This window comes from Solanum lycopersicum, chromosome 9 (genome assembly GCF_036512215.1).
Source record: "Solanum lycopersicum chromosome 9, SLM_r2.1".
Lineage (NCBI taxonomy): Eukaryota > Viridiplantae > Streptophyta > Magnoliopsida > Solanales > Solanaceae > Solanum > Solanum lycopersicum.
In genome coordinates, this window is record NC_090808.1 from 2,343,246 (window position 1) to 2,367,458 (window position 24,213).

The window sequence follows — 24,213 nt, forward strand, 5'->3', positions numbered from 1 at the left end:
TTACTTGTTTCCCAATTGTTTTTGAAGTTTAATAATTAAATGTTCTTCATCTTGAGTGATATGGCCATGTTTTAAGTTAGGTCTAAGATAATTCATCCATCTCAATCTGCAGCTCTTTCCACTCCTTCTCAGCCCTGCATGGAATCGAATTTCGAACACCATTAAAATATGTATATCGATTAGAAAAATAAATAGTGAATTCAACGCGCTATTTATGTAATGATCTCCCGAATAAAAGAATTCGATGCTATCCTACTATTTATATTAATGTCCCTTTGGGCCTAGCTAGGCCCACATGATGACTTCAGTTAAAGTGTATCACTAAGGTCTAAGGGGCTTGATGACTTATTTATGCACCTAATATGTCACATACTTATTTTATCGATATGAAATTTGCCTAGATTTGTATACATTCTATCAGTTTGAAGTACTAATTATTACCTGAAGCTTTTGCTAAGGCATCCCAACGACGTTCACCTAAAATGGCGATAACATATGCTAGTCTCTCGTCTTCCTCATCGAGCCAAGGCCCTTTTCGTAATTTCTCTTCTTCCATAGTTACAAGTTGCAATGTGAAATCCATGTATATATGATGTATATTTGTTCTAATGATTGCAGCAATTTGAGAAAGTGACACTCTTTATATAGTAGTACTCATAAAAATAGCAAAATTGTATTAGAGAAATTAATTACCTAGCAAAAGTAGGTGGATAATGTACACTAGCTAGTTTGTGGAAACACCACCATTGGCTTTAGATATATTAGGTCATCAAAAAAGATTTTTCAATTTTCATTTAATATTATACCTAGTGGAGGACTAATTAGAAATATTCTTTATACCTTACGTAAGAGCAAGCCTCGTGTATACCTTATCTGCTTGTAAATTATATTGCGTATATTGTATTTATACCCAAGACATTGTATATATTAGTTAAACCATATGTATCTCCAACTATTTACTTATAAACTATAATATTTAACTTTAAGTCAGTGTATAAACACTGTTAAACGTTAAAATTCTGAATCTACCTCAAGCTCACCTTTTTTGCATCACTAGTTTTGGTATAGTATTGTCTGTTATACAATTCCTAAATACCATAAAAGTTTGTCTTGGTTTCATTATAATAATGTCAAACTTGAACTTTGAATATGCATGAGGTCACATATAGAAAAAAAAAGGATAAACATTATATAATGTTTTGTGGTGCATATCAAAAATCCAAAACATATATCTGCCCAAATCTTTGCTTAATTAAAGAATTATTATGTGAGGGCTTCTCAAATCCTTTAAGTTTTTTTTACTAATTAGCAAAGTTAACACATGGACAAATTGAAATTTAGCACTATTGTATCAACTATAATCTTGTTCCTCATATCAAAGAATAGACTATAAGTTGACATTCAAAAGATCATCAATTCATGGTATAGTAAGTATTTTTCTCATCCTTAGAGATATCAGATTTGAAATCACCTCTGTTAGAAAGCGTTTTATCCCGATATAGAACTTGCAGCACAAAAAATTGATATTGGAACAAAGGGGGTCGTAGTGACCAGGCCAAAACTTATACCACCAAAAACACAGGTTTGGCAATATCGTACGACCATGAGATACACAAATCTTGCCCCTATCTCATGCATGCAGTTAGAGAGATTATTTCTAATAGACCCTCATCAACGGTATATCTCATCTACATCCTCTGAAGATCATAAAGGAGGTTCTCTTATATAACACTTTCAAGAACTGCCAAAAACCATACAAGCTATACAAACATAAAAGAGAAACAAAAACCAAAATACTTCTTTCAAGAGAAGGAACAAAAGAAAAATGCCCAGAATAAAAAGCCTGGAGGAAGTCCTCTATTCTTCGGCTTTTGCTCTCCCACTCCTGATTTAGTGTATAAATTAACGTAATTTCTTGCTCCATCGAGTTCATTGCAAGAAAAAAAAATTCTCCTGACGAAAAATATAGAACAAATTACAACATCATACTTCCACAAACCATTCTTGAGCAGCAGCACACGACTAGTGATTATCGAAATACATACTTGAATTACACCCTGCTGCAATGCCTGTCATCCTCTTCAACGATCCGGCGTATTGAAAACAGAAGAACAAAAAAAGGAGAAAACTGAATACCACTATAACAGAAGAACATGGTTGATTTGGTGTGTCTAATCCTGCATTTAACATATCAGGAATAACGATCAACGTGTACTTTACCCTCCTTGTCCAGCAGCAGCTGCTAATCTCTGCCATCTTAAATCTCGCTGCTTTTCCAGGTCAGAGGCCCGAGCTGCTTTCTCGGTATATTGTTTCTGACAATCTTCAAACAAATCAGCATCCATTTCAAGGAACATTTTGCGGACATTTACAGTCAGCCCATGGACAGCCTGATTCCAATGACTCCTTATATTTTTTTCCAGAGCCTCAAAAATTATTGGTAAAATAACATTCCGATTCTGGGCAATCAGACTCACAACGTGCTCATTATTCCATAAAAATAAGGCTCGTTCTGCAACCTGAAAAATATAAAGTTACTTCAAAGATGCCTTTTTATAGTCCTGGATCCTCCTTAGATGAGATTAAGAAGTACTGAAATAACCTGGGCCACTTAAAACTTCTTTTTAATGTTCTTCAAACAGAAAATAACATCAGACATGTTCATTACTCTGCAACATTTTACTCTCTCCATTTTAGATAATATGACATTGTTTGACTATACACGGAGATTAAGAAAGAAATAAGCTTTTACAAATTATGGTTTAAACATGCCATTAAGGATATAATGGGATGTCTAAAGTTGAACTCTTTCCATATATGAAAATCTGTCGTTCTTTTTTGGGATTGACTTATAAGAATAGAGTGCTGCATAAAATAGAACAATGGAGTACCATAAATAAGGAACATGACCAATGAACAACATTAAACACAAAAAGGACATACCCAAAAGGTCTATCCTTGAAAGGAAACAAGGAGGTATGGGAGGTGAAATTGCAGGGACAGAGTCTGTTTGAGAGTTTTGGTCTCAGCCACTGAGGTCAAGGAATGCAAATCTTTTCAGGTACACAAACTCCAACCCTGTCCCTAATGTATGTTTTAATCATGGAGATTCTTAAAAAATAGAAGTTAATTATAGATTGAAGCCTAATGTATGCTTTCTAATCAATTATGAGTAATGGTAGGCTCTCTGAAGCTGATGTAGTTTCTAACTGATATGATAGATAGAGGAGTTGAGCCAAATGGACATATGCTAATAGATGAACATGTAAGAGGAATAATGATCCATGTTTTTAAATGTTTCAACAAGTTGCTAGAAAGTGATACAACACGAACACTTACATACAACAATACTCTATTGATATTCCAATTATTGAAGATCATGTTTGAAGAGAGATTTATTTCTCAATTCTCAGCATCATATGATTACGGATGTGCCTATATTTCTATTTAGTTCCACCAACCAAGACTACCAAAAGACGACATTAAATGATTAAATTGATGTTACTTTCTTACATCTTCCCAAAAGTGTTGTGCTTGTTCTCCATTTTTGTAAGCACTTTTCTTTTTTTTCCTTTTCTATGCACATGGTTGTACTTCATATTAAGATAAATAAAAAGAACACACAAGTCTTATTAAACTTTCATTGTTCATTTTTATAGTTTCAAACAATAACCAATTATTATTAACCTAGAAAAATACGTAACCATATGACGATCCACATTGATCATTTAGAAAAATTTCTATTATATCCTTTTGTGAAAGTTATACCTTCCAAAAAAAATGAAGGCAAACACCTACACCGACCCTTGAGCTAAACCGAATAAGAGAAAAAAAATTTACAAACACAAAAACTTGGGGCTTCAAACAGGGTTGGAGTTATCCATTTAAGTGCGGAATAAGACCTCAATTAGGAGCACCCAAGGTGTGACCTACTTAGTGGTCAGTGAAGTGGTTTGAAAACTATGAGGCTCTCAAATTTAAATCCTAATTGAGGCAAAAACACTTGGTGATTTCTTTCCATTTATCCAAGCCTTGGGATAAAGTTACCCAATACCTATTTTGGTTGGAGGTAGCAGGTATATCATAGAAATAGTCAAGGTGCGACAAGCTGGCTAGACACCATGTTCTTTTTTTAAAAAAAAATAGGACCTCAATTAGGATGATTTTTATAAATCACTTGCTCTTTTGTATGTTATGGAGTAGCAAGTCACTACTCCATCTAGAAAGCTCTTTTAAATAGCATAAGCTTATTACTAGATAAGAATCCTTTCAATGGACTTCAAACAAGGGAGGATATGCTATGATGGACAGGAAACAATAGAGGAGTATACAAAGTCAATAGAGCTTATAAGCTATGGATTAGACAAACCAACAAACCACGAATTGTCATGGAAACAAATATGGAAAAGCAGAATACCCCATAAAGTATCTTGCTTTGTCTGGTTGTTGGCCAAAGAAGCAGCTATTTCTCAAGACAATATCATAAAGAGGAATAACCTTATACTCTAGACGCTTTCTTTATGGGGAGACTTTAGAGACTGTTAACCATCTGTTGCTACACTGCAAGTACACTCAACAATTATGGAGAATCTTTTTGAGACTCAAAGGCATCTCTTAGACTATGCCTAGGAAAGTTGCAGAGGTTTTAAAGAGTTGGGAGGAAGCAGGAGTACTGACAAAAGACAGATGCAGATGGAGAATTACCCCTGCTGCAATATGGTGGGCAAAAATATGGAAAGAGAAGAATTCTAGGTGTTTGAGAGCATAGAGAAGTGTGCAGAAAGTGAAGCTCAACTGCATTTTGCTATTATGTTTTTGGTGTAATCAGTTATACTCAGATGATATTGTCTCAATAATTGATGTTTTAGAATCAAATTAGCTAGAGCAACAAGAATTGGGGCCAGTTATATATAAGGTTTCAGTACAACCCACGTACTGTTTTATGATATAATAATAAGTTACCAAGTTCAAAAAAAAAAAAGTCTTCCTCTTTCTGGCCATGAACTGATATGGAACTCTGCTTCATATAAAGGCTAAAGTAGCAAATTTTCATTGGTTGGTAACTTGTGAAGCTGGTGCAGCCCAGCATAGTGAAGAGGGATCGTCATCTGCACTTAAGCCCTAAATCTAGGTGAAAAACACACGGAGCACTTTGCCTCACCTAATCGGAGCTTTAGTGCAGTCACAAAAGTGATGTGGTCTACACTTCATTGCAAATAGGCACCATTCTAAGAAGTTGACACTAAACAACAAAAAATTCACTCAATTGTACTATTTGAATTTTACTTTTTCTATTTGTTTGATGACCCTGGTGTTCGGGCCAGCATTCGCGCACCTTCGACTATTTGAATTTGTTTGTCAGCCCATATAATTGCTTTTTTTCACTTCATTGTACTTTTTAAATTCATTTGTCCATATAATTGTTATTTATGGTCATAATTATTGTTCTTAAGTTTCTTTTTTTATATATATTTTTTTCTTCATTTGCGCCGTCCATTATTAAAATCTAAACCCCACACTTTATTTGCACTCGGTTTAAAGCTTCAACAGACGTCATTGCTTTTTGCATCTTTCACTTCTGATATAATTGCACCTAAATGAGAATATGAGGGGGGGAAAAGGGGGAAGGAAACACTTTCTGGCATCTTACCAACCAAAGACTGAAAGTAGAGTCCAGAAATGTTCTATTTTTCCGAAGTTAATATAGTTTAAGTGCAAATTACTCAACAATCCTTTTTTTATATTAGTACACAAGCAGTATACAGAAGTAGAGAATCCAGACAAAAGCATGATTCAACAAATATTCCAATCATCTGCACACCCACCAAGTAATTAAAATATATATATATAAAAAAGGTGTCATAAAGAAGTTACTATCTACATTCACTAAATTAACAACCAAGGAATCAGGTAAATGGGGGCAATTAATGGCTTTGAAGTTTCTCCTAACCTGAAAATGCGGGCTGTTAAGGCAACGAGCAACCTGACGAAAAAGAGGAACCATGCAGCGCTGAAATTCAGCAGCTTGTGTGGCTTCCAGAACTTCTTCAAGTTCCCCAAGAAAGAGAACTTCCTTTTGGCAATTAGTGACAGGCCAGTATTTCAACAAACCCCTTATAACTGTATCACACAACTTGTAATCCTTCTCCACAAACTGGACAATACAATACGACAATTGCTGATGATACATTGCAATTGGTTTTGGCTTGTGGAGCGGTATGAGAGCTCGAACAAGAAAAAGCTTATGTTCCTCTTTCATTGGCAACGCGAAACCATTTATAATACTCCCTAAGATCTCCAAAAGTTCACCTATTCCGCTGTGCCTCTCAGTCTCATATATAAACCTATAAAAGATATTATTAATTGCCTTCCGGATAAATGGCCTATGCACCATAAATTTCCCATATATCCGGTGAAGAATCGTTTTCAAATACTCTCTCTCCCTTGGGTCCTCAGACTCAAATGAATCCAATAACTTCAACACAAATGAATGATCAATAAACCTTTTGGCCACCTTTGTATCAGTATCTGCTGAAACTATATATCTCAATAACAACTCATATACCAACTGTAAATGCGGCCAAGACGCCTCGAGATACTGTTCTTCCTCTTCAGGTTCCACATTTTCCGACCCAGTATTCTCATGTGACGCCGGAGGCAAGCACCGGAATATATTAACAGATATCATTTTCAACATTTCTTCCTGATTAATTTCACTGATTTTCAAAGAATTAGATTGAACGCAATCCACAAGTTCGGCTAGTGTTTGTCGTTTGATCTCTTTTTCCCTAACCATTTTCATAGTATCATTGAAATCAAATTGGTAGCAACAAACCTGAAGTTTCCTTAAGAACAAACTCTGCCGTTCAGCCATTGGCACGTCCTTCAACAGTGGAAGTGCCTCCATTGTTCCCGGCGCCGGAACTGCTGCTGACATCACTATCTGCTGCTGCGTCGAATTGTTCACCACTCCAACACCAGCACCAGCACCTCTAGAAGCATGATTCACTACCACATTGGATGTTGAAACCGACCCGGAACTCCGATTACCTGACGCAGCAACCACAAAATCCGAAGGATCCGATTTCGGCACCTTTTTCTGCCCTCGCTTAATAATTTTATTCAACATTCTTCTCTTTTTCTCTCCTCCAATCAATACAAAATCAAAAAAACAAAAACCTAACCCTAAATTCTTACGCTTATTAGCATTTATCAAACATTAACAACCAAAACATATCCTCCTCCTTATGTACAAAAAATTAAAATTGAACGAACACTTGATTCTCGCAATGTGTCAATTTTCAAATGCGGATCTATTCAACGAATCGTAGAGAGAACAGAAACTGAACATGTATATAGGAGGGATGATCCATGATTTGCCGGCATGGAGGACGGTGATCGGAAATCGATTTCCCGGCGATCAATCGGAGAAAATGGAGGGAGAGATATGTAAATAGAGAGAATTAAGAGATATGGCAAAATGGAAAATAGCAGTAGTGAGAGAGAGGAGGGAAGAGAAAGAAGAGAGAGAAAGTGACCAAAGTGGGGATAATTTAAAATAGAGGGACTGTTAATGAAAAAAAAGTTTTATTTCATTTTATTCCTTTTTTTTGCATAAATTTTTTAAAAAATAAATCCCATCCAAAGTTTTACTGATTCTAAAATTGGAAATAATAACTATAATAATCCCATCCCGTCTTTAATGAAAGGTCTCAATTTTTTAGTATAAAAAGATAATTTGATACATAAAATATCTCATGTTAATCGAGTTCGAGAAAAGCTACAATGAAAAAATTAGGTAGGAGGCTTCCTCTCAATTTAGTGAAGGTCGGAGCAAAATCTAGGTGCTTCTAGTATAAAATGGAGAAGAAATTTCAAGTTTGAGTCCTAAAATAAATAAACAATTGATATGAAGCATCTCCCTCTAACTTAACGCAACACGAATATGAATTAGTCGAATTTTAAAACCGAGTATCAAAGACCTCATGGAAAACTTACAAAAAGAACCACGATGAGATGCGATGAAATTTCTTAATTCTTAATCAGAAGTCTCAGATTTAAAGTCGAGTAGAAAACCTCTTCTCCCAAGTAGAAAGAGCACTTGTGAGTTGAGACAAAAGCAAATAGAAAAAGAAGTGGATACCAACCTACTTTGTGGTTTAGATGAAACTACACCAAATGAACTACCAACCCAACAAATACATGACAAATATTAAGTGATGATATGATGTCAAAGAGGGCAAAAAAGTTTACTCTTGTAATCATTTATATCCTTTACCCTTAATTTATATGAATTAATTTTGATTACTTTTTAGAATATGGTTTCAATATACTTTTTTTTTTTTTGACGCATAAACCTTACCCCTATCTTAGAAAGGGTAATGTGTTCTCAAACCTTACCCTACCTAGAAAAAGGTAGAGATGTTTTTCCGATAGACGCTCGGCTAGTGTAAAACATATCAAAGAGCAGAATTTCTCAAGAAAAATTAAACAGAAGTGGTTATATTGTCATTCAGAAGGGGTCTATAATGGCCCTTAGATGAAAACTCATTCAATGTGTTGTACTCTGCACATTAGGGTAAACTCAAGATAGTTTTTTACTCTTAACATAGTATGTTATAAAATAACATCTGAACATTAGTCTAAGGGGAAAATTTGGGGAAAAAACAAGAAAAAAAAAATAAAATTATACAAATGGAATATTATATCCAGATTTTTACACCAGAATCATCGATAGCAAGTCGTGTCATGTCAATATTGAGGATTTAAAATCAGCAAATGATGGTTTCCAATCCAGACCCCAAGTAAACATTTGTGCTGCAGACGCCGTTCAATGAGGTTTAAAAAAAACTTCATGTTATGGACACTGCAACCTTCAAGTACTGTATTTCAGAGTCACTTCGTTGATCTGAACGGGAGTTTTGGGTCGATAATGGTCATCGGTATCTACCTCTTCAATTTCCTGAGTGGCCATAATAAACCATGTAACATTAAAGGAGCCGAATTAACGACAGAAGAAAGGAATTTCTTCACAAAAATTGTAGATGAAATAGCAACCAAATTCGAATTTGCATATTTAGTTTTTTGTTCTTTGTTTTACCCCATTCTTAGCTCCATTTTTACATTGCATCGATGTTTTACTTATAGTTGTGTTATACTTTGGATTAATTTTATTTGGTTAAAAATTTTTTTGCTAGAGCTGGATGATGAAATAATGTTGTGCATCCAGGACACGGTGGGAGGAGCCTTTGTGGTTGACAAGATGAGAGAAACGAAACTAAGATGGTTTGGACATGTGAAGAGGAGATGAGAAAATGACCTAGTAAGGAGGTGGGATAGATTGGTAGGGGTGGGTTTAAAGAGGGGTCGACGAGATAGGCCGAAGAACTATTAAGGAGAGGTGATTAGACAAGACATGACCCAACTCCAACTTTCCAAGGACATGACTTTAGATAGGAGGATATGGAGGTTATGAATTAGGTAGAAGAGAGAAGGCAGTTGAGGGTTGTCTCGGTATCCTGCGTGGTAGGCTTGGTTGTAAAAAAGTATTAGCAGTATTCTCATAGTTTCCTGTTCTTAGATTACTGGTACCACCTGTTGTTTCTTGTGCTTCGTTTATCACATTATTCTGCTTTGTATGATCTGTTACACTTCCTCTATTATTTGCTATACCTTATAATCTTATTTGGTGTGTCTTATACTACTATAATCTTATTTGTTGTGTCCTGTTCTACCTCTGTATTGTCCCTTTCAAACTGCCTTGTTATGGGTTACTTGAGCCGAGGGTCTTTCACAAACAACTTCTCTGTCTCCACGAGGTAGGGGTAACGTCTGCATACACTCTACCCTCCCCAGACCCCACTTGAAAAATACACTGGGTATGTTGTTATTATCCACACTGTTCAGGACTTGGATTACTATTAAATGCTAAATGATATGGGAAGGCAGTGAAATATCAAATGCTTATCTGCATCGTTTTCTATGCAACAACTGATAGAGAAAAGGAGAAGGTAACTAGTACCTGCACGATATCCTCTCCCTTTATTACACGCCCAAATACATTGATCTTGTCATTCAGATCTGGAATTGGTGCAGTTGTTATAAACAGATCAAATCCTTCGCCTTCATGATTTGTTTTTGAAGTACCAAGCATAAATGCTTCGTGCTTCAGGCTGAATATAGAGAACTGTAACTTAGTGATCAATGAAAACAACTGTATATCAAGACTTGTTTAGACCAAAAAACAGCAAATAAGATTAACAAAACCTTGTGTCCAGTCGACTGTAATGCTTTCCCCTCGAAGTCCAATCTTCTGTACCTTCAGGTTTATCAACTTTACTACCATGGATTACAAAGTGCTTTATTACACGATTAAATCGCATCCCCTTGAAGTGGCCCTTCTGACTGCAAAGGCATTTAAATAGAGTTTATGCATATGAGTTATGACAAGCTTTTACAGTATAACCACAAATGCAGAGAACTCGGTTCGCAGAGCCTCTTCATGCAACTACTATACTAAATAAAGCAACATCTATCATCGCCACTGGCCTCAAAGTGTCAACTTCATGACTTATACATTGTGAACTCTAGCAAATTAGGAATGATACATCTCCACCGGCACATTTCCTAGATTTTGGTTCTACTTCTACACAATGTTATGCTTTAGTATTCATTTATTGATCACTGTGAGACTGAAATTACCAGTCATAGAATAAAAGGTTCTCTTTCAGATAACAAAGAAAATGAACTACTTCTGAAGAAGAGAACTCTTTAATAAGCCCTCATCTGGAGATCAAAGTTCGAAGACTTGGGGTTCATATAAACAGTGGGGAATTGATCAAGAAATAAGCTTTATATCATTTTGTAAAGATATGACGTCTAGGCCTAACTCAACCCCAAAGTTAGCTCATAAGTAGACCATCAATTCATTACCCAACCAATGTGGGACTCTAACCCACTCTAACACCTTTCATCAGCATGAATCTCAAAACCAACATCAATACATGCTTCTAGACACTACGCCACCCCACCCTCACACGCCCACCGCCAAAGTATCGACCACTGTAGAGTGAAGAAAAAAACTAAGGTAACACGAACGCAAATGCAGACATCATTTCAACGGAACATTTTCATAGACATAAACCAAAGATAATGAAGTACGCACCAGAAATCAACAAATTCATCAACAATGTCAGGAGAACCATCCTTGTAAAGTTCCACAATTATCAATCCTTTTGAGGTGGTTATGGACTGTAAAAGTTTAAAAGAGTTAAGAAAGGAAAAAGAATCAAGCAGAGACAAACAACCAAATAGGGTAGCGAATTATCCAATCGTACCCAAAATATACAAAAGAATAGAACTTGTAAAACAACCGAAACAGTAGTAGACAGTCATTTGCCTCCATTTACAGAAGTCCCAAAAAGGGAATTTTTCTCATAAAATGACTCGTTAATACTTGGAAGTTAATCATATGATGTGGTAAGAGCACGTGCTGGAAGTAGGAAGAAATAAACTAGAAAAGGATACTTGAAGCAGATCCCTAGCATTACTTCTGTATACAAAGTTCTGAAATTCTATAAGAACCAGTATTAAAATACTTGTTTCTTTTAACAAAACAGAATTGAATCACTCATGTGACCACTTCCATATAAAATGCAGAAGAAATTTTCTGTACTCACAGCATATGTAGGGCCATTGACATCAGATCTCTTATGCTCAATAAACGTATTTTCATCCTGCATCATGCAAACAGAAATATGCATTCAGCACAGAAGAAGAATAACCAAGAATTTCATCTGCATCTATTCTTATTCAATCCCAGATGATCTCGTAGTGTGGATTCCAGTGTTATCAAAAGCAAAAAATGCAATATAGTAGTAATATCCGTTGGGCTTTAAGCGTAAATAAAGTGCGGGCTGTAATGAAAAAAGGTGCAAATGAAGAAAATACAACTACATGGGGTTGTTTGGTGTGACGGATAAGAATAAATAGTCCTGGGATAAAAAAAGTAGTCCTGGAATAAAAATTTGGTGTCTTGTTTGGTTGCCATGTTTGGGATAACTTATCCCATCATTTAAACCACAGTGATGGGATAAGTTATCCCATATACATGATGGGATACGTTATCCCAGGATAACTACCCCAGAATAATTGATCATGGGTCCCAACCAAACGACACCATATATATGTTTAGTCTAAGACTAATAATTATAAGCATGAATGACAAATATATGAATAAAGAAAATTTGAAAAGAATTATGATAAAGAGAAATATCAATTCTTCTTCAAAAGAGGCTGATGACAATAAAGCACATTAAGCGACATGAGACGCTGAACAAACTTTGACCCTCGCTTCAGGGCTTAAGCGCGCTTTTGACAACACTGGTGGATTGTGACATCAGTTCAGAAAGATGAAAAGTCCCAAAAAGTCTAAATAGGGTGTGGGTGTGGGGGGTTACAGGTCCACCATCCCTATGAGGCGGGAAACCAATCCCTCCTACAGGTCAAGAATTATGAAATTCTCACAACAGCAAGGTCTACTCGAAAAGAATTCCGCTCATTGAAACTTTTAACTGTGACAAATGCAATTTATCAGTGACAAGTATCTCATCTCAGACCATCACAAGCTACAAATAAATCAGTCCCATATTTTTCTAAAATGGACAACAATTTATCATCTAGCAGAATTGAAATTGCAGTTTTTCATACCTCAGTGGTTGACAATTCATCCCGTGTCTGAATCATTGACCTACAAGAAAATTATCAAGTGTAAGGTCAGCGAACATTCATATCGCCAGCCAGACCCAATTTGCTTGGGATTGAGGCTAAGTTGTTATTGTTATAATGTACTTTAAAATGATCGATAGACTTGCAGTATCCCATAAATTAATTAAAAAGTTACATGTACGGATAGTTCACGACACAAGTGCGAAAGACTTGAGTCATAATTGCATTCGCTCAGAAAATGTGCATTTTATGAAGATTTTTCACATGAAGAGTTACTTTTGACTTACTAATGAGGTTTCTTTTGAGTTTTGACAAGGTACAAACGGGGCTTATATAGAACAAAACTAGTTTTTCCTGAATATTATATGAATGCATGAACCATTAAGAAATAAGAGCTACATTTAACAAGTGTCAAATTAAGGCAACGACTGTTAATACCCAGGGGTTTTGTAAAAACAGCAAAAAAATGCCTTGGGAGGTATAAATTTTAGCTTGCAGTCAAAAGCTGAAAAATTGATCACTTCTTAAATAAATGAATTACTAGAGACTAAAGTTTGCTCTTGTAGAATCACATTCATAAATTTTTGAATGCTCCCTTTGGTGTAAAGTTCACAAACTCTTCGTTTAGTTGCCACGAAACCCACGCAGTTCCTTGCTATCAGTACCCAAAACAAGCGCAAAACCTTTACACATCCAACTGCCGATTTATGTTCTACACTACACTGTAGTTAAGCCCATGCTAAATAACATAGACACAACTGAAGTTCAATGTCAGACTCAAATATGGATGACAACACAAGAATACAGAAGTTTCAAATTTTTTTCTTTTTTATTTTATTAATTTAACTTATTCTTTGATAAACGGAAATTTTGAAAGTAAGGATACATGATATCGAATCACATGTTTACATATACAAAAAAAATTTATTCAATCCACCAAAAAAATAAAAATAACAAAAGAAACGGAAAAAGAAAATACCAATAAGCAAGCAAATAACGACCATAAATTTCATACATCATAACACCAAAAAGAGTAGATTTATATAATTCAATATCGAATGAGTTTTTTAAGTAGCATCTCTAGATCTGTCCATGACATGTTAGTTGTCACAATTCATTTTTCGCCATTCAATATAAGCTAGAGTAGTCAGAAAACATATAGTGATTTATCCATTAATGATGAAAACCAATATCAATCTGATCACTAACAGCAAACCATTTTCAACACTACGAGCTGCAAACAGAGGGGATGAATTGGATATAGGTAGATTGAATACGCATAAAATATCCAAGCCACCCATATTTAACACGGAGAATACAAGCTAAAAGTCAGAATAAGCTTACAGTCCCAAGAAAACGAGAATTCATAAAAAATACTCCCTCCATTTCAATTTGTTTTTCTTACTTTCCTTTTTATTTCGTTTATAAAGAATAACTCTTTCCTTTTTTTGGCAACTCTTTGATTTCAACTTTCCACGTGACATGTTCAAGAGCACAAGATTAAAAGACATTTGGGTACATTCTACCTATCTTTAGTATAAGACCACAAAATCAAAAGTTTTCTTCACTTTCTTCAACACTGTGCCAGTTAAAACCAAATAATCAAATTGAAACAAGCAGACAAACGAGTATTGATAATATGGGTATTCATACTATCCATTTTTAGTGGATAAAATCCATATTTGATCCATTTTTAAATGGGAGTTATCCAACCCATATCTATGGATCGAATCGGATGGTTACTAATTTTTAAAACCATTTTTCCAAGCCTAGTCAGAAGTAAAACACTATCAGAAAACCTTGGTGTCAAAACCAAAGAAAGCCTCATAGCTCATCACCAGCAGCTGTTCTGCCATTAGATTCTTGTCACTATCGATTCTTATAACATGGACGTTTTCATGGTACCTTCAACCTTAGATGATCTAGATTTTCCTCTAGCCGTCACATGTTCTTAGAAAATGAAGAGACTGCGGGAGAGAAGGAGTATGGACAACCAGAGGCATCAATGAAAAGTTTTAGAAAGGTGGTTCGGAAACATTGGGTGTTTAGGAAACTTAGACCACAGGTTTTCCTTCATTACATTTGGATATCAAGGTAAACAGTTGACCTTGGAATGATAAAGATCAACCCCGACCAATTTACATAACAGGCCATTAACTCAATCCATTCAAAACTGGTCTGTCTGTGAAGATACAGAGATGATCTAAATCGATTCCATCATCTTGCGTAGGATCTTATAAGCAATAAATTCATTTATGTATGCAAAAGGAAAACATGTTAGCACTAATCCAAAAGGAGTTTGTTTTTTTTCAAAATCGCTACTTCATTATTATTTCTCTTTTTATATTGTGAAGATAATGAGCACATTGGTGAAAATTTTGACCCTAGTGCTAAATACTTCTTAAGTATGGAGTACTGAAATATTAGGGACCCAAACAACGCATTTATAAGGATTCACACAGACAAACCCACCTAGCTTGGGTTGAGGCATAGTATTCTTTCTATTTTTTATAATAATGGTAGCCGAAGTAACTTGTGCACACCTTAACTATCACACCAGATACCTGAATCCTCCTAATAGTACATATTCGGCTAACTCCGTCAACCAAGACTTAGAGATATGGCAATTAACTTTTAATTGAACCTTGCTCAGCCATAATCTTCAGATCCTTGAATGCACAACTCACCCCATCATTTGTAAATGTAGACACATCCTCCAATCCATCCACTAAAAGGACAAAATATCTTTTAAGTCATTTAGGTGTAATGTATGTCGGAGTTATTTTTGCATCATATGGGTTAAAAAGTGAAGAAATTTGTTTTTTTCTCCCTAAATGTCTTTACTACTTTCATATAATTGTACCTATAATCCACCAGTTTTGAACTGTATGCCATTGATTCTCGGGGATTTGACAGTTACAAGAACAAAAAATAATCGTACCCACACAGGTTTATCTCTTTCTCAGCTTGTGCTCCAGACGTAAAATCCAAACCAACAATAAGCTCAACATATCAATGAACAGCTCAAAAATTACAAAATTTATACCCTACAAGCAACTAGAACAAGCATCTGAGATAGCTACAACAATACTAGTACGTACAAAGAAAGGATTTTGACAAACCTTCGAGACCAGTGTCTATAAGTAGCAAACAGGAAAAACACCATTACAGCAACAATTAAGCCATATAGAATAATCGTAGGGACACTAATTCCACTTGGCCCTTTCTTCTTTTTGCTTTGCAGCAAAAGTGCTTGTGGTTTTATTTTCGCCATGAGTCTTGGGCCTTGCAGGTATAAATATCTGAATTTAAAAAAAAAAAAAAAAAGACCAAATTAAAAGACATTTTACCAAGCTAAACCAACAAAAACAGTATAAATATTTTGAGAACAACCAAACTAAAAATACAATTTAAATCTAAGATATGTTGCCAGATAGCAAAGCTAAAATCAGTTTCAAAAATCAACTTAATGGACCAAAATAAAATTTCTTTCACCATTAAATTCTTTAAAAATTTTATTCGTCTTCACAAATTTATTAAATCACCAGCCATTCAAAATCCCATATTCAGATGCAAAAAAATCGAACTACATACCCAGCGTAATCCCACAAAGCAGGGTCTACAGAGGGTAAAAGTGCACGAAGACCTTACCCACCCACCCCCATCCCCCTTGGAATAGCGAGACTATTTCCAATAGACCCTCAGCTCACGGAAAAAAAACAATCCAAAGCAGTATAGAGAAAGGAATAGCGGAAATGAAGTAGTAATGGCAAAATACTATAGACAACCATCAACAGTACTCATAGCAAGATAATACAATAATCCAAGTACAAAAAAAGAAAAAACAGATCATACCAAACTCAAAAGGACAATAAACTACAAGATCAATACTACAAGCTGATACACAAAAATCACATTTTTATATTTGCAATCAAATTGATAATTACATAAAATAAATAATCCCAAAAATATTTTAACTTCATATTTCCTAAATTGAAGTTCCAAGCTAAATTCATCAACACAGTCCAACATTAAAAAAAAAAAAATTAAGCTCTTTCCATAAACATGGGGTTTGCTTAAAACAATCTGTGAACCGATCTGAATCTATTTCTTTTTCAAATTAACACATGAAACTCTCAGATTCTACTTAAATTTACAAAATCAAGACATTTATTTTAACATATTGTACCTAAATTATGCGAAAAATAAACCCTAGCTACAATTACGATTCGATTTTTGAACAGAAAAATCAACTGAAATATGAAAAATTGAATAAAATTTTTGAGTCACCTGTGAAAAAAAATTGAATTGTTTTTCGTTGTTCTTCACGGTCGCTTCGTTGTCTACTCGGTGGAGATAGAAGAGAAGAATATACACTTAAATTTTGTTTAATTTTCAAAAAATTTGACTTTAATAAATAGTGGCTTAAATTAATTACTCGAGCCAAATGCCTAAAAATAAAAAAATTATGACCTTTATTTCTATACTATTTTGTATTTGTATTGATATTCGACTAGATCTAAATTTATGCATTGTAAAGTTCTTTTCAAGTTTACGTATTGTAAAGTTTATTTTTTGAGGTAGCACGTGATTTTTTTTTATTTACTAGAGCTAATCGAATTTTTAAAAATTACTAGTCTTATCAAAATAATTTTTAGGAAAAAAAGTGGAGATAAGAAATTGTATAGATACGCAAAAGTGATAGATAGAAAGGCTCGCAATTTAAATCAAGTGAAGTGCGTCGAGGATGAGGAAGACAAGATATTGATGGAAGAAACCTTCATTAAAGCAAAGATGATAATCATACTTTTACGAACTTTTAAACAGCGAATTGGACAAAGATATTGTGTTGAGGAGACCAAACGTGTTATTAGTAGGTTATTGAGTAGGGAAGAATGACTTATCCCAATGATATTTCGGTAAAATTATGTAAGAGCACCAAACAGATATAAAGTGGTTAATTGAATTAGTTAATGTTATTTTAAAGACGTCGAAAATGTCTGACAAATGAAGGTTAAGTACGATAGTTTCATTGTACAAGAGCAAGCATGATATCCAAAATTGTAACAATATAGGGGTATCAAATTGTTAAGCCACACGATAAAGATTTGAGAGAGAGTGATCAATTTGTAGAATCAATTTTGGATTCACGTTGACACCAATGAAATAGTTAATATAAAAATTGTTTAAAAACACTTTAAACTTTTTGATAAATAATTCAATTTTTAAAAACATTGTATAGGTTGTCCAATACCATGTTTAGCTTTGGATTTATTATTTATTCATATATTGCTTAACTATAAAAAAAAAAAAAAAAAACATCACACTGTTATCTTATGATGCAATAACTTGTGAAAAATTTTAGACTGTAACTCATATTTTTTTAAAGATTTTCAATTTATTTAATAAGAATATTAAAATCACAAATCGAAAAATCGAAAAATAAGAGAAATAAAAGATGAACCACTTACTAAGAAATTGTTCCAAAATGTGACAAAGAATGAGAGTTTCATATAAGACTATTATAAGACATGAAATATTGAATCTAACTTGAGTTCTAAAATTAACTCTAAAATAATAATTATCCAAGATATTACAAAAAACATTTTTCCATCCCTAAATAATGTTGATGAAAACCCAACACTGACAAATTAATATCAATTTATCTTCTGAATATTATATATTTATTATAAATTATTATGGATAATATAAAATAAGAAGTAAAGAGACTTCAAGTCACTATTGAAATTGTCTTATATTTTAAAGAAAATATCTTAACTTTGTGGACATTTACTATACATTTATAAAAAAATCATTTTGGCATATTTTTTTTATTATGAAGACGTGTGTGATGCTCACCCTTTTGATCATTGTAACTAAATTTAAGTATTAATAAAAGTAAGGATAATCCGACCCGAATCTTCACACAAACATTAAGAATGTATAGTAAATGTCCACAAAGTTAAAATGTTTTCTTTTACAAATAGACATTGATCCGCATCATCTGTTTGTTCACAAACATAGTGAGAAAATGAGTCAAAATGATCCTTTTACAAAGGTATTCAATACTTTTGTAAGGTAACAGAACGTTCACACAATTAAAATATCTCTTAAAAAATTTGAAACAGTTTTAATAATGACTTTATGTCTTTTCTCAATTAAAAAAATGCAACCTAAATAGGTAAGCAGAGGAGAATGCAAAGTTCATCTTATTTAAGTGTATTTATTTATTCTCTTGTAAAATTACAAATATCAGTATATATATGGTGTATAATTTTATTTAAGGGGTGTATAATTCATCTTATTTTAGTGTCTTCAAATGTATATATTTTTCTATCTTTTTTTTAAAAAAAATATTTAGATAATATTAGAAAAAAATTAAAATATAATCCCAAAAAAAAAAAACATGTGGCAAACTAAAATCATGTTATTGCCAACAAAAAAGATCAATAAACTAATTAAGACCACAAACACAAGATAAAAATTATCTCTTGATATATTTATTAATCATAGTGGATCAGTCAATATTATATTTTTCCTATTGTTATGAAAGTAGTTACTCAAATTCTTTTAAATATGTGGGTTTTTTTTTCAATAATCACTTAAAGTAAATCTTCTAATTAATCATCATTTATCTCAAAAATGGAGCAAAGAAACTACTATTCAATTTTGATTATTTTTGTATCACTCATATATTTGCCATTATTCATGAATGCAACATTGGTCCATCACAATGAAAGTGGTAAGTTATGTTATTTGTATACAAAAAAATTCCAATTAGTTTGGATAATTTTATTTGTAGTTGAACTCATAGATATGTACATATTTAATAGATTTTTCGATTCATAATTTCATATACAAAAATAAAACTAAAGTTTAGATGAACTCATATCATATGTTTTATATTATATTAGTTTTTTTCTACTTTTGAGACAGACTTAAAGATAAATTTTAATTGAATTTGACCAATTTTATTATTTTCAGTCCAAACTATTGATCAAATTTAAAAATAGTCATTTTCTTTGTAAGACATAAAGTATTTAATATGATAGTATTATTATTTATATTGGAAGATTTAATTCAAGTTGATGTAATGTTAGTCATTTATTTACTATTATTACCTTTAATCTTTGTGTAGAAAAATTATTTAGTAATATGAAGAGTTGATAATTCAAAATATTGCTAGTATTAACAAGTAGATAATCTTACATTTTTCAAATAATATACGTATATATATATTAAAAAAAAAGTCACTATTGTCTTAGGGGGAATATAATTATAAATTTACTAACAATATTTTTTTGATTGCTCAAAAGCTGCATATAGAGGCAATATGTATTTTTCAACTATAGAAAAAAAATTATATGATTATTTAATAATTCAGTAACTTACTAAAATTTTAGATCATGTGACACAATATAAAATATCGTTGCACTTAATTCGATCCCATAACTAACTTTGAAACTGAGAATTGTTCAACAATTATCGCTAAATAATATTGTATACATTTAATTTTACATCAAAGGTAAAATAATAATTCAAAACATATTAAGAAATTGTTTATGAAGATTGTGATTTTCTTAATTTAGTAAAACATTTATAAAAGATTTTCTCTTCTTATTCTTTTGGAATATTTGTTAATAATAATGGATGAAGTCAATATCTATATATTTTTTTCCTATTATGAGTGAAGTAGTTACAAAAATATAATATTCCTTTAAATATGTGTTGTTGTTTTTCACTAATCACTTCAAACAAATTTTCTAATCATCATATTTCTCAAAAAATGAAGAAACAAAGCTACAATTTAATTTTAATTATTTTTGGATCATTCCTCTATTTATCTATATTTTTGAATGCAACATTCATTGGTCATCAAAAAAATGAAGGTGGTGGTAAGTAATATCATTCTTATAAGCTTCTTTTAATATATACATGTTTAGTCGATTTCTCAAATATAATATACAGAATTAAAATCAAAGCTATTGAGTTCATATGAATTCATCATATACGTTTTATCCTTCTCTTCCTACTTCCAGCGTCGATCCTAAAAGAGACTTTTGTGCATGTATATTCAACCGAATCTATTATTTTTGTTTCAAATTATGGGGGTCGAATCCAAAAATAGTCACTTTTCAACCCCATGTATTATTCACGGAGTATCAGTCTTAACGAGTGTGAAACTGTCCTTTAATTTCAAAACCCTAAAGCTATTTCAATTTTTCAAAAACATTCAAGAAAGTGGCCAATAATGTAAGACTCTAGGTTCTGAATCGCGTCTCGATATTCAGATGTTTATTATTATTTTTTCTAATTTCTATTATTTGATGTATGTTGATACTAATTTTGACTTTTTTTATGTGTAGAAACTGAGGATGAGGTGAAGTTTGATTATAATGAAAAGAGTGAAAAAGGACCAAGTAAATGGGGAGATTTAAATAAAGAATGGGAAACTTGCAAGAATGGGAAAATGCAATCTCCAATTGATATTTCAAGTTGTAGAGTCAAAAATATGAGAAAAATGGGTCACATAAAACACTACAAGCCAACTAATTCTACTATAAGAAATAGAGGACATGATATTTCAGTAAGTATTTTATTTATTTATTTTTATTATAAAAGATATTCACCATTTTTAGAATATTCTAATTGATTTTTTATTCTTTTACAAAAAATTACAAGTGGTATTATGAAAAGATTCAATATTATTAGCAAATTAGCTAGTTCTACTATTTCGTTGTTGTTACTGTTTTTTTTCTTTAAATGATATAGTTTTTCTTATTTATTGATATGTTTTTCAATTGTTATATTACCTTTTTTTAAAAATATATATATATTTTGAGTTGTTACGCTTGACTCGAGTCTTTTGAAAATAATATTTTTATCTCTTTAAGGAAGGGGTAATTAAATTCGGCTATACGTTATGGTTTATATATCCTGTCAATGAATAAAATCTAAACTTTATGTAAAAGAGTTGGTGAGTACTTATTAAGCGAAATTAGCGCTTATTGACCTATTTTGTGAAAAATCAATCATATGGGTGAAACATGACCTATTTGTGAATTTCACTTTATTATTTATCGATCGAAAAATATTAATTTTTTGATATATTTTTAAATTTTCATTTTCATCTTTTCATCACAATAAATTATAGGTCCATGGATTTATGAGATAACTAGGACTAATTAATAACGAATCAAAAAAATCAAATCAATTACGATGAAATCTAAAATTTAAAATAATATAATTTAAATTCTGAATCCGTCTCTGATCTGATTATATTATAACGCAGATGCATTGGCATGGGGATGCTGGATCAATTTTGATGAATGACACAAACTACCCTCTTATCCAAATTCATTGGCATTCACCATCTGAACATACTATTAATGGTAGAAGGTACTAATAATATTTTAATCCCTTCGTTTTAAATTATCTATCGTTATTTTAAAATTTTATTATTTAAAATTATTTATTATTTTAATAGTTCAAAATAATAAAAAATGAGGCAGGAAAAAGAGATTACAAGATACAGAATCGAACTTTTACTAACAAAGTAAAAGATTAGTTAGTCAATCAACTAGACTTCTACTTTTTCTTAATTGAATATTTCATCGTTAATAATAATAATTAACACATTTTAAAATTTTATTTTTTATTCTCCAACTAATGATGTAAAAATATTTTCACATAAATTATAAATGTTAATTAATAACCTAATAAATATGAATTTCCAAAAATATTTCACTGAATCCTTCTCTTTATTTATTTGCTATCTTTATCTTTGTATCTGATTTGATATATAATATTTTTAAACATCGTAAAATGTTTAAGAAAATATATTTTAAATTTAATATTACTTTTTATGTTGGAGCAGTTTTTCTTTATGAGAAATTTTTTTAATACTTGAGCTGTAAAATAAATTATAAATATTTATGTCTTATAAAATAATTCAGTAATAATAAAGATAAAATTATTTTTAAATATATGATTTTTTTTATCTACTTTAATTATTTTTTTATATTATTTGAATTTTGAATTGATAGGTATGCATTGGAATTGCATATGGTTCACCAGGAGCAGGTGAATAAAAAAACTGTTGTAAATGCTGTCCTTTACAAATTTGGCAAACCAGATCCATTTATTTTTATAGTAAGTATTTTTATTTTTTTTTCCCTAAATCTATTTATTGTCAATAATAATTAAATTTATCGACGTAAATTTAATTTAGCCGAACCTAAAATATTTTTTATTACTAGTAGGAAAATTCATAGTGGAAAAAAAATCCTCTTCCTTGTTTTTTTTTTCTTTTACTGTTTCAATCAAATATCAGTGGAAATAACCTCTGAACATTTTTCAGTGATTTTTTATTCGTATTTATCGTCGCTCCAACATTTCCTTTCGATATATTTATATTATTATTTTTTATATTATAGTTGAGGGCACATATATTATCTATGATAGATCAAGAAGGTGAAGAGAGGAGTTTGGGCATAATTAATCCAAAGTATATTACTAATAATATTCACAAAGAAAGTTATTATGAATACAAGGGTTCACTCACTATTCCTCCTTGCACAGAAGGTGTTACTTGGATAGTCAACAAGAAGGTAAAAAAAATTATTTTTTTTTAAAAATAAAATAAATACAATTTTTTAAATATTATAAAAAATTTATATGAGATTATTAGAACTAAATAATTAATTAAACATTATTTATTTTAGGTAGAAACTGTTTCAAGATTTCAAGTGAAGTTGCTTAGAAAAGCTGTACATGATGTAAGTTCCCCTCTACTTTTTATTATTTCGATTGTTTTAATTTATCTGTCTAATTTCTTTCTTTTAAAAAAAATAATCTTTTATATATATGTTAATTCTAATACATGTTTAAAATCATATATTTCGATAGATTATGCATATATTTAATATGAAACAAAATCGTCAAAGTTTTTTTATTTTACTTTAAAAATTTTGTGTCAGATCAAATTACGAGATATAAAATGAAATAACGAAAATAACATTTTGAATGTTTTGTATTGTTTTTTTTTTTTAAAGTTTGATTTGGTATTATATATATATATATATATATATATATATATATATATATTATGTAACAATATTTATTTATTATTATTTCAGCATGCAGAAAGAAATGCAAGGCCATTGCAACCAAATAACAACAGAGAAATTCAACTTTTATTCTCCAAGCACTAGAGCATGTCAATATTCACTAGCTTTTGAGATTCGACTAGTTCAAATTCGCATTGAAAAGTCTCCGGAACTACATTTTTCTTTTATAAAAATTTTAGAAAAAATGTAGTAGAAAAAAAAAAGAAAAAAGAAAAAAATTTGTATTCTATATTTGTATTAAATTTTTATCTGAATATTGATGGAAGACATGAAGAAACAAACTAAGACTAAGCCAGATTCATGTTGCATGGAGCTTTCTTATCAAAGATTTTTCTATTTAGAGGGATCGAAACCTCTC

General features: G+C 31.7%; 3 protein-coding genes and 1 long non-coding RNA gene across 5 annotated transcripts; 1 reads left to right on the forward strand and 3 right to left on the reverse strand.

Moving 5' to 3' along the window:
- On the reverse strand, positions 1-881 carry LOC138338246 (uncharacterized). The gene is made up of 2 exons (XR_011211689.1): positions 442-881; positions 1-134 (listed from the first exon to the last, which is right to left on the reverse strand). It is a non-coding gene; the product is annotated as an uncharacterized lncRNA (long non-coding RNA).
- Positions 882-1,698: 817 nt separating this feature from the next.
- On the reverse strand, positions 1,699-8,228 carry LOC101257402 (serine/threonine protein phosphatase 2A 57 kDa regulatory subunit B' beta isoform). The gene is made up of 2 exons (XM_004246562.5): positions 5,951-8,228; positions 1,699-2,519 (listed from the first exon to the last, which is right to left on the reverse strand). The coding sequence occupies exons 1-2, from the start codon at positions 7,127-7,129 to the stop codon at positions 2,217-2,219; spliced, it is 1,482 nt and encodes a 493-aa protein (XP_004246610.1). The 5' UTR covers positions 7,130-8,228; the 3' UTR covers positions 1,699-2,216.
- Positions 8,229-8,486: 258 nt separating this feature from the next.
- Positions 8,487-17,196, reverse strand: LOC101257104 (peptidyl-prolyl cis-trans isomerase CYP21-4). The gene is made up of 8 exons (XM_004246561.5): positions 17,017-17,196; positions 15,849-16,028; positions 12,709-12,748; positions 11,679-11,735; positions 11,165-11,250; positions 10,267-10,404; positions 10,022-10,172; positions 8,487-8,962 (listed from the first exon to the last, which is right to left on the reverse strand). Exons 2-8 carry the CDS (start codon positions 15,998-16,000, stop codon positions 8,876-8,878), a joined length of 711 nt encoding a protein of 236 aa, XP_004246609.1. The 5' UTR covers positions 16,001-16,028; positions 17,017-17,196; the 3' UTR covers positions 8,487-8,875.
- A 2,143-nt stretch (positions 17,197-19,339) lies between these two features.
- On the forward strand, positions 19,340-24,150 carry LOC101267926 (carbonic anhydrase Nec1-like). 2 transcript variants are annotated; one of them, XM_026032822.2, is made up of 7 exons: positions 19,340-19,468; positions 21,093-21,313; positions 22,019-22,125; positions 22,773-22,878; positions 23,163-23,336; positions 23,451-23,504; positions 23,865-24,150. In XM_026032822.2, exons 1-7 carry the CDS (start codon positions 19,369-19,371, stop codon positions 23,937-23,939), a joined length of 837 nt encoding a protein of 278 aa, XP_025888607.1. In that variant the 5' UTR covers positions 19,340-19,368; the 3' UTR covers positions 23,940-24,150. The 2 variants fall into 2 exon arrangements, with proteins under 2 accessions (XP_025888607.1, XP_019071065.1); XM_019215520.3 differs by lacking the exon at positions 19,340-19,468 and adding an exon at positions 20,489-20,621.
- The last annotated feature ends 63 nt before the right edge of the window (positions 24,151-24,213 follow it).

Excerpts from the sequence above, each read along its gene's own strand:
- LOC101257402 (XM_004246562.5), bottom strand. The coding sequence starts at position 7,129 with ATGTTGAATAAAATTATTAAGCGAGGGCAGAAAAAGGTGCCGAAATCG. Across the intron at positions 2,520-5,950 it reads TTAACAGCCCGCATTTTCAG|GTTGCAGAACGAGCCTTATT; the intron begins GTTAGGAGAAAC and ends TATATTTTTCAG.
- LOC101257104 (XM_004246561.5), bottom strand. The coding sequence starts at position 16,000 with ATGGCGAAAATAAAACCACAAGCACTTTTGCTGCAAAGCAAAAAGAAG. Across the intron at positions 10,405-11,164 it reads GATGAATTTGTTGATTTCTG|TCAGAAGGGCCACTTCAAGG; the intron begins GTGCGTACTTCA and ends ATGCCTTTGCAG. Across the intron at positions 10,173-10,266 it reads TACAGTCGACTGGACACAAG|CCTGAAGCACGAAGCATTTA; the intron begins GTTTTGTTAATC and ends CTCTATATTCAG.
- LOC101267926 (XM_019215520.3), top strand. The coding sequence starts at position 20,513 with ATGAAGAAACAAAGCTACAATTTAATTTTAATTATTTTTGGATCATTC. Across the intron at positions 22,126-22,772 it reads CATACTATTAATGGTAGAAG|GTATGCATTGGAATTGCATA; the intron begins GTACTAATAATA and ends TTGAATTGATAG. Across the intron at positions 23,337-23,450 it reads CTTGGATAGTCAACAAGAAG|GTAGAAACTGTTTCAAGATT; the intron begins GTAAAAAAAATT and ends TATTTATTTTAG.